Genomic DNA, 11,031 nt, shown 5'->3' on the forward strand with positions numbered 1-11,031 from the left:
ACTGTAAAGCACGCGATTCTCCTGACATTACCTCATCGTTCACCCTTGTCTGAATTACCTTTACTCCATATTTGGAAATCCGAGCAAAGCCTCCTCTCACCAACCAGCCTGTGTTCAACAGAGCATATCGGTGTGTGACCATAAATCACATGTCCTGTTTAGTGGCATAGAGTCAGCATCACCCCATCACCTTCCTACAGATGTGCAATGAAACATTGCTTTTATAAAATTCCACCAGACTAATACTTATTTTTTCATCCCAAGGTTTCACCAGTTCCTACATCACAATAAATAATAATAAAATCAAACATATGTTTATCAATCACATTACTACATTTTCCCGCACATGTAGTAATAAGCTAACATAGTTACAACTCTTATCACATGTAACATATTGTGAAAATATGTACATGGCATAAACATATCATCAAGGAAGCAATTACTGAGTATACATGTGGCAATAGCTAAGCATACAAAGAAATCTCAATAATGTTGTAGATGAACAACACATCAAAACATAGCAAATGAATGAAACATCGCAAATGATCACAACATTCATTCATTCATTCATTATCCCTACCGCTTATCCTCACAAGGGTCGCGGGCGTGCTGGAGCCTATCCCAGCTGTCTTCGGGCAGTAGGCGGGGGACACACTGAATTGGTTGCCAGCCAATCGCAGGGCACACAGAGACAAACATCCGCACTCACAATCACACCTAGGGGCAATTTAGACAGTCCAATCAACTTACCATGGGTGTTTTTGGAATGTGGGAGGAAACCGGAGTACCCGGAGGAAACCCACGCAGGCACGGGGAGAACATGCAAACTCCACACAGGGAGGCCGGAGCCGGGATCGAACCCACGACCTCTGAACTGTGAGGCGGACGTGCTAACCAGTCGATCACCGTGCCGCCTGATCACAACATATCATAGCAAATAAGTACAGCAAGTACACAAACATGCAGAGCAACTAGTACATAATACATCAATATAAAGATATTTTATATCACATTGTCCACTGATAGTGTAGTGGTACACACGCTCGAGTTGTGTGCGGGCAGCGTGGGATCGATTCCCGCTCAGTGACAGTGTCTGTGTGTGCCCTGCGACTGGCTGGCGACCAGTTCGGGGTGTAGTCTGCCTTCGCCCGTTGACGGCTGGGATAGGCTCCAGCAACTCCCCGCGACCCTGTATAGGATAAGCGGTTTGGAAGATGACATGACATGACATGACATTTTATATCACCACATCACAGGGCTTGTTTTTAATAACATCTAATATTTTTACAATATTCTAGTCACATTTAAGTGCATTATGAGCATCTGCTTCATAATACTTTGTTTATCCATGTTCCCACGATGTGAAAAAAAATACTTGTTCAATTTATTCTAAGGTTGAGCCTTTTGCTATCATCATCATCATAATTTAATTTAAAGAATATTTAAGGAATGATTAAATAATATTCAAACAATGTTTAAAGAATGTTGCATTGAACCTCTCTGCATGAATTGTGGTCCTGTGTTAAAGCACTGGCGACCTCTAGTGTCTGAATTTGAAGCCAAAAATAATAATTAAGGTTAATTTCCCCAGTTCAAGCCAATGTTGCTCCTAGGAACATAGTCCATTCAATATATTTACCAAATGATCCATCACTTCACGAGACCATGGCGCTTTTGGTACATCTTTTATACTCCACGTAACATGACACCACGCAGATCTGCAACATAAGGATGAAAGAGCTGCATGCTGCTCCGGAGCCGCGCGTTGCCGACCCCTGATCTAAACAATCTTAAGATGAAAAGTTATTGAATTGATTGGTACCTCCATGTCTTCTTGTAGTGTTGATTCTAGGGCTGTCCCAAATGATTATTTTTCTCCTGATTGATATATCGACTATTTTTTACGATTAGTCGATTAGTCTAGCTATTAATTTTTGACTAATCTAGCGATTATTTTTGACTTGTCGATTATTAATTCCAAAAAACACTTCTGAAAGCTTATTTTAATTCTTTATTAAAGTAAAAAAAAACTTTTGAAATTAAATGAACAGTCACATCTCTTTTAGGAAGGCATCATGACGTGTGAACATGAATGAGGTATATATCTATACATACAGGTGAAACAATGTGTGCGTACATATGCAGCAGCCCAAGTAAAATAATTAACAAAAATAAATAACATCAGTTTGCTTAAACCTGAAACAGATAAAGTAGTGTATACTTGAATATCATAACAATGAAAAAGCACACATTATATATTAGTACAGTAACGGACTATGGTTAGAGGGCCAGTGTTTCCTCTATTTTTTTTTTTTTTTTTTAAAGCAGCAGGAGCAGGACATCATCCTAAATATGATCTGCATGATGTGCTGCGTCCACAGAGAGCTTTCTGGAGCAGATATATAAACCGATGTCTCGTGTTACTGTTTATAGGTACATAAAGCAGCGGGAACTAACGTAACATTACCTACAAGCATCAACACAATTTGACTGGAGTGAAATAGCTCCGCGAACGTTAGCTACATAATGCACAAAGTTGAAATCCAACACAGCGTAACTTTGACTGCAACCGGCTGCTTCGAGAAATGAAACTTAACGATGCATGTTAATACGTCGCACATGACAGCAATTTCAGTAAAGCCGTATTATATTATATTAGTTAGATGGATTTACGATACTCCGGCTTTCTGCGTTCTCTCGTCTTCCAGCAGTACTCCTGAGTGATGTCGCTTAAAGTGTTCGTTCATGGCTGATGTGCCATGATGTGCGGTATGCCAGATCAGCTTTACAGAGGGTGCACACGACCAACTCGCTCGACCTTTCTTTGAAGTATGTCCATACTTTGAACGTTTTTGTCCTCTTTTTTTAGCGGGGACGCTGGTATCCGGTGCCTCCGCCATTTCTAATGTGCGCACTTGTTTACAACTGACACAATGCACATGTTGACGTATTTACGTCATCGACACTCGAGTGTACGTACGTGCCGACGTATTTTACGTCATCGATACTTGACGTCGACAGTATGTTGTGTGTCCCGACGTATTTACGTCATCGGCCACGTCGACGATGCCGACTAGTCGGGACAGCTCTAGTTGATTCGCACATGTTCCTGGTTCGACCTGGGTCCCCAGTGGCACGTTGAACTGTATTTTCCGGACTATAAGCCGCTACGTTTTACCTAGGTTTTGAACGATGCGTCTTATATAAAGGGCAGCTATTCCGTGGATTTTTCTTCGACCGCTAGAGGCGCTCTAGCCATAATTACAATACAATACAACTGCCATTGACAGGATGTGACTGCAGGTGGAGGAGGTCAACGGCGAGGGCACTATGCACTAGGTCAGTGTTTTCCAAAGTTTTTTGAGTCTAGGCACATTTATTTCATTGAAAAAATCCCGCGGCACACCATCAGCTGAAATTGTGAAAAAAAAAGGTTATTTTAACAATATAAATTCTATATTGTTTATATAAGCATTTTTTAACATGGAAGAATGACATTATATTATGTGGTGATTGTTAAGTATTAAATATTAATTTTATAAATCGGCGGTGATTGAGTTAATGCCTGCACTAAGTCTCGATCGCCGCTAGAGGGCACTACGCCCGTTTTGGGTTGATTCTTTGGACAAAATGGACGAAATACTCCTCGTAATTCAGTCTTAATATATGAAGGTGCTACATTAAAAATCTGTAAATCCGATTTACCAGATCAGTGATTGAAACTTTGACTCAAACACGCACAATTCACACTAGATTTCTGTATAAATGACAATGATTTATTTTCTACAGCTATTGAAATCCAAACGAAACACACTACAATGTTCAGAAGCAGAAATAGAAACACAAGAAATCCTATACTAAGGCAAGTCTAACTAAATGAAGGCCTTTGAATATGACTTTTGAATATCAAAGGTTCGAAAACAAATATCACAGGCTTGTAAGGAAAGGGGGATTGGGATCGGACGATATGATTGTGCGTGCGTCCGTGTGTGTTGTGCGTGCGTGCGGGTGTGGGTGCGTACGTGTCTAATGAGCAGTGAGCTAGCGTACCAGGCTAAAATCAGCTGACTTATACCAAGCTCTACTTGATTCCCAAGTTAATTATCCACCAATCGTATGGCCTATAGGAGATTGCAAGCTGCACTTACGGGTGTTGGTTGTCGTCGCTCAACGGGGACGGGGAGGAAGCATTGCCGCACAGAGTAACATCACAGGGGAGCAGGAAGAAGAAGAAAAGTCGAGTCCATAAATGGAAAAAGTTCAACCAAGGAAAATTTATCGCAATGTCCACAGGGACATGCGGCTCAGCACGCGAAGTGGTTCGGACCAGGTGGGCTACCCGTTTCAGGGCGCTTCGGACACTGGTCATGATAGCTGGTCGGCTTTGCCGGGACTCTATGCTATCACCCCGCTTTGAGGGAGGTGGCGCACCTTTTTGGGGATGCGGCCGCGCTGTGCTGGCTAGTTGGCGATCAAACAAGAATGTTAAGTTCCCCGCGTGTGCCGTGGTTGGTTGACGGGCGACTCAAAAGTAACAAAGGAAGAGCAAAGTTCTAAGCCGGATCAGAGGGTGGCTGGTGACAGAGGAGAGTTAGTAAGCCACGCTAAAAAGGGTGTAGAAAGTTCACAAGAGTTTCCAAAAAGAGTGAAGTTCAAGACAGCGAGTGTCCAAAAAGAGAGGTTTTCTTTTCAGGAGAGGGAGCGAGAGAGAGATTCTTCACGGCCTTTTTTAAGGGACTGCGCATGCTCATGAAGCGGGCTGCGTCGACCCCCTGTATGGATACAAGAACCCCCACTGGACATCCCTGTATGCGTTTTGTCGACCAATGAAAAGGATCCAGTTACAGCCGGGGTGTTCCCAACATGACACAGGGAGAGGGACGCGCATTGGGTCCTCGCGACTTCAATCAAACTTTTATATCAACAGTCAATTACTAAATATGTGGTGAATCGACAACGCATCATGTCAGTAAGTAAATAATTGTTTATTTCGACAACACTGACTGTAGAGCATTGTATTCACATAATATGTGTCTTGTCATCTTAAATGTATTCGAATACGATGTAAATAAGCCAAAAGAAAGCCGCGTATTGGACTGTTTCTGGTAGTGATGCTAACGTTTTAGCTAGTATTGCAATATGCACGAAATGGCTAACAGGCTGCGGAGTTTCCAATGTAGACAAAGTATAACTCGCTGTCGTATACATATTTTATACTTTACATATGGATAACTTAGCAATAATATGCTACCTCTTCTCGGCTCGACCATTTCTAGTTAATGTGTTTGATGCATTTTAAGAAGCATGAGATAGCGTCAACGTTCGGGTTTGGAGGGAGGGTGAGGAAAAGTGAGTAGATATTGGCTAATGTTCTCCTTGTCTCCATTCTGCAGCTTCATCTGTCAATTTTGCCAAGCGGCCACAAGCCAAAGCCCACATGATGTGCAGAAAATTTATCCTACTTATGAAGGTGATTATTCGAAAGTGGTGACACATTTACAGTCGCAAGGAAAAGTGGTGTAGATTTAAAACATTTATGAGGATATAAAGAAGACTGTTATAACTGGTTGTTTACGTGATGTATCAGTTGCTCTGCAGATGCTATGATCCTTTTATGCTTTGTCCTTTATGATGTCATATATGCTTGAAGTCTTAGTTTAAATCTTTGAGTTACACACTAACACATTGTCAGTATGTCAAACCTTCTTGGAGTGAGGATGCACTCTCTTCCCGTCCTGATCTCTGTTGTTACTTTGTATTTTTCTTGATAAAGACTTTTTACTCTTCAACTTCCATGTCATATCTGCGAATGGGTCCAAATCGCGATCCTCACATGACAAAGACGAGGCCAATAACATTTGTCATTAAGGGTATGGGTATGTAGCCAAACATGGATGCAGAAAGCACTGCCACCACCACTGCTGTGCATGAAGGAAAGCACAGCTGGTTTGGTTTCACACCTCAGCACCTGCTACGCTCAGCTACACTGCAAACAATACTAAATTCAAGAAATAAATACTTGCCCTTTTAAATTGTATGGCATAACACTGTATACTTTGCATATGGTTTGTGTGTGAGTGGATTATTGATGTTTCTTTATGTTGACTGCTGGCTGTAAAAGAAATTGTCCCTTGGGGATAATAAAGTTCACCTTGACCTTGTTTTGAGAGCATTCACACTACACCTTGACCTTGTTTTGAGAGCATTCACACTAAAAACAAGTGAAATTATCTGCCAGTGCAGTAAGATAATTACACTTAGTAAGATTTCTTGAAATAAGAAAAAATATCTTGTCTTTTGACAACAGAGAAATGCCTTAATATAAGTGGAGAAACACTAATTTCAAGCACTATATTAGGTCAATAAAGTTGAAACTATAATGTACCATGCATGTTTTTGGAATGGGGGGTGGGGCAGAGCACCCAGAGAAAACCCACGCAGGCACAAGGAGAACATGCAAACTCCACACACGAAGGCCCGGGCTGGATTCAAACCCACAACCTCTGCACTGTAAGGTAGACGTGCCAAGCCACCCTTCGAGCACATCACAACAAAAAGTGTTAAGTGTGTTGATAGTGAAGTGTGTTATTGGTACAAGTTACAACCAATGACTAGAAGGTTCTTGAAACATATTTTTACAGCTAAATGTTCTCTGAAAACATAAGCTATAGCATCAAACTGAGACTCTGACAGTAATTTAGCATGTAAATGAAAGAATTTTAGGCTCTACAAAACAAGTAAGAAATAAAAGACAAATCTTAAAACATGATGTACAATCTTACAAATTCTGCTCTTGCAAAGCATATTATTCTCAAAACAAGATCAAAAAGACTTCAGCTTGGTATTAGATTCTAAGTCTAGGTTAGGTTGCTGATTTTTGCAGTGAGGCCCCATCCACCCTCACCCAGCAGAAGGCCCAGCGCACCGTTTTGCACCTCAAGCCATAATGGACCACCTAACCTGACACCCTATCGAGGCCACACTAAAACTAGAGCTGGGCATACTGTCTACGTGACGGACCGGTGCACCTATCTGCCCATGATGGACGCCCATTTTGTAGGTGATAAATGATAGACTGGAAATTTGAAAAATAGTCGGACTAAGCATAGACGGAAGGCCATTTTTTCCCCCATCTATGTAATCGTCTATTTTCGACATTACAGCTGACCGTCACCTATCCTTGGTGTCAAATTGCCTTGTGTAGAGCTGCCATAAAGTATCCAGTAACTGGATTGTAACTGCGCAACATCCTATTCATTATTTAAATCAAACATTAAAAAAAAAGACATTGCTCACGAATACAATGTTATCCAATTCACACTTAATTGACTGTAAACCACGTTCCAAATTAAATGTTTGGAGGACATGGGTGTGCATTATTAAGCCTGGGTCCAAATTACAACATGCCTCCTGTGCATACACACTAAACATTTTTTAAAGTTGCTTTTCTAAAACGCTTTTGGGCCTCATATGGTGAAGCTAAAACCCTATATAAGTTCACTCTATGACTAACTCTCAACACGTGAACTGTATCTAAAAACGGAGGCATTTTGGAAACTTAATACTAGAGAACAGGTGTCTTCCTGCCAGTGACGTCGCCCTTGATGTGAGGGGGCGTTCACGTTCTCAGAGCGTGGTGTTTCCGTCAAAAACAGGAACGACCATTTGTGTCCGCAGCTGGACCATATTGAAAGAGCTGGGTGCTGGCACTTCAAAAGGGCCAACTATGTGTATTCCAAGTCTGGCGGTGGAGGCTGAGCGGTCAAGCCCCTGTGTTCACCCGATCTGACGATTTTCGTTACAATTATAACATGTGTTCAGGGGAAAGGTAAACAGTTCTATGCATAAAAATGAGAAAGATGTCCTCTCGCTACGGCTGCCCTCTCGTTACGGAAGTGGGGCTCCATACTCCGGATGGAAGACTGGGACCTTTTTAATTCCTGGGTCTTTCTGTAGCTTGTTTGGAAGTGGGTTGGAGGAGAAGGATGGACTTACATGCTTGTGGAGCCATAATTGCTACACCTCCTAGGAAATGTATACAATCGTCTTCAAACTTTGGGTGTTTCATAAAATATGTTTAAGATCAAAAGTTTTGGAGAAGTTTTTATTTTACCACACGCTGTTGCTGTGGCGATGCGTTCATTTAAAAGAAAAATGATGCCGTTTTTGAGGGTCTAAAGTAAACCTAGGCAAAATCTCATGAAACTTTGCACACACATCATGCTTGGCATACAAATATATATTTTTGATAGTTATTTGTCCTTTGTGCCAGTACCCTAACGTGCAAATATCCCAACGTGGCCAGGCTTGCAAGGACCCTTTTTCCTAACCGTAGTCCTTTCGCTGGTTGAAATATGTTAATTAAACTTGTGTACTGTTTACTGTGCATTGAGAGAAGTATTCTCAAGCATTTAGACTACAACTACTCATCCGATCTACGAAGCCATTATTTTGAATTGTCCCATGTCTGTCAACTAGACATGATACCTAATATACTTTGATTAAATGATAGTAAGGTATCAGGTATAAAATGACCACTAACAATTACTTGTATTTTCATGAAATTCATTAGGGGAAAGTGTTTTGTTTTTTGGGTTTTTTTTTTTAGCTCCCGCAGAAATTTGCAAGAGTGTTTATTTTATTTATTTCTGATTGTTTTCAGGGCACCAATGAAATTCTGCGAATGTACATTGCTCTTAATGGGATGCAATATGCTGGCAAAATCCTCACAGGAAAAATAAAGTAAGTGAAAAGTACCTTCATTGATTACGCTTGCATTTGATGCATTGTTACTTTTTCTGAGAACATTTTCAATCTGCTGTTAAATGTAGTACATATGGAAGATAAATCAAATGAATTTTTCGACACTGGTGGTGCTGAAAAGACTCCCCTGTCTGTTTTGTGTAGAAATGCCTAACTGGCCTACTGCCTACTGCCAGATATTTATCATTTGGTCACCTCATGTAGCTATTAGGGCACGTCAATTTAAAATCTGAATCCGAAATATCTATATTGGCCAAGTCTGTTAAAACCCACAAGGAATTTTCTCCGGTATTTGGAGCCACTTTGTTAGGACAGCAAAAAGGTCATTTTAACAAAATACACATTTTGAATATCGTGGTGTCCTGTGAAAAACACTTATCTCAATTTTTTACAGTTACAGACATTGCATTAATGTGAAAATTTAAAAATGTTTCCAAAATCGCAGATAAATGTTTTTCACAGGACAGCGACGATATAAACACATACAGTAAGTACAGAGATTGCTTAAGTAATGCATGTCCAGTTGCCCACGTACCTGCCGAGTGCCTCAGGTTAGTGAACCAAACGCGACTGTAAGTACTGAAGACTAAGCAGAACCTGAAAGTGATTGAGCTTTTTCCATTACCGGTCGCTCCATTTGGAATGACCTTTCCGTTAAGTGTTAAAGTGGAAGTCAACGCAAACATTTTTTTTTTTCAAGAATATGTTCTATGCAAGCCCACTAGTTGAAACATTCTGGCATTCTGATAAATATTGCATTTGTGGAATAAATGTTAATCCACTTGTTTTTAGCCATTTCGTCTTGTGTCGACTGAAAATGACATCACAACTGCTCACAACGACCAAACACGGCTCAGATTCAGAAAACAGGTCAGTCGTGATTGGTCGTTGTGAGCAGTCTCTGCAACACATGCCGCGCACACGTCAGAAATTGTTTCTGCGCATACAATGCCGCACGCATTCTCTCTCGTGATTGGTTCGTTATGCATGTTGCGATGACGTAAAGTTTCCCCCGGCTCGGCCCGGTAATTTATTTGTTGCCACGGAGGAGAGGATCCACCTCACAGCTCGTTGCTGCTGCGAAGAAAACTAGTTTGGCAGCAGCGTGGGTGTTAGGTTACGTATGTGTGTGTAAAGAAGCCTTCACACGCATGTACTACCTTCGCTACCACCAGATCCAGATCGTTTTCGCGATAAAATTAAATGCATCGTCTCGTCATCTAGGACCCTTTGTTTCAGCAGGCACAATATCCATTGTTGTTGCTGTCTTTTCACCTTCGCTGCCACCTTTCCAGATCGCTTCGCAACACAATTAAATGCATCGTTTAGTCATCTCGGTCCCTTTGTTGCAGCAGGCACGATATCCATTGTTGTTGCTGCCTTTTTGATCGTTGCTTGGCAGTAAAAACACTAACTGGAATTGGTCATGAAAGGCAGAGGAAATTTCGCCCTGCGGTGTCCACGTCAGTATCAGCCGTAGCGACGCCCCCCCCGATTTGGAGTAAAACTGATACACGTTTTCAAAACAATGCGCGTGGGTTTTGCACGATTATAAAGGCAAATCGTGCATGACATTGCCACAGTGACATACTCGCGGACGTCGCCAGCGGGACTATAAAGAAGTCCCCTCTCTGTCCATCTTTAATACTCGTCGTAAAAGTAATTTGTATTTTTGGGCTTTCGACTCAGCATTGTTTTACTGTTTTATTTTAACTGTACAAATGTTCATTCCGTCTTTTATTTAGAATTAAACTCGTTGGTTATTTTATTTTATTATTATTTATTCTATTATTATTATTATTTACCTGACATGTTTCGGTGGAAGTCTTTCGCCTTCTTCAGAGTCTGCTGCCAAATGATGACTAACTGAAAAAACCTAAAGCCCTGTCTACACGTAGCCAGGGTTTTTGAAAACGCCGGATATAAGCCTGCAGTTAAGAGTTGCGGATATATCCGGATATTTCCTGATCCGCGTTTTCGTCTGGACGGGTATAGCCGGAGATTTACGTCGTCATCGTGCGACAACAATGCTTTGACATCACTTGCGCAACTTGTAGTTTTCATTAGTGTCAACATGGACTCTCGCGGTGCTACGTTGGTTATAGCCTGTCTCGATGCGCTTTTTGCTTACTTATTTGTCCGCAACCAACCACTGCTTCCCGGTAAAAGGTTTAAAAGCAATTCTGACCTTTTGTCGTTTCTCCCGAACGAGTTTGGCGCCGTGTTTTTGGTGACGTCAAAGGACAGAAGTTCTTCCGAATGGACAGT

General features: G+C 41.4%; 1 protein-coding gene across 9 annotated transcripts in view; it reads left to right on the forward strand.

Annotated features, from left to right (window-relative positions):
• The window catches only part of acad9 (acyl-CoA dehydrogenase family, member 9), a 173,588-nt gene that overhangs the window by 106,016 nt on the left and 56,541 nt on the right, over positions 1-11,031 (forward strand). For all 9 annotated transcript variants that reach the window (XR_015088071.1, XR_015088070.1, XR_015088069.1 and 6 more), the window contains one exon: positions 8,663-8,742. Coding sequence is in view for 6 of the 9 variants with exons in the window: in XM_086040012.1 (XP_085896138.1) it covers positions 8,663-8,742 (80 nt within the window). In the remaining 3 variants the exon portion in view is untranslated. The remainder of the gene's footprint in view (positions 1-8,662; positions 8,743-11,031) is intronic.

The sequence above is a fragment of the Filicampus tigris genome, chromosome 9 (genome assembly GCF_054856515.1).
Source record: "Filicampus tigris isolate MCC_2025a chromosome 9, RoL_Ftig_1.0, whole genome shotgun sequence".
NCBI classification, from domain to species: Eukaryota; Metazoa; Chordata; class Actinopteri; order Syngnathiformes; family Syngnathidae; genus Filicampus; species Filicampus tigris.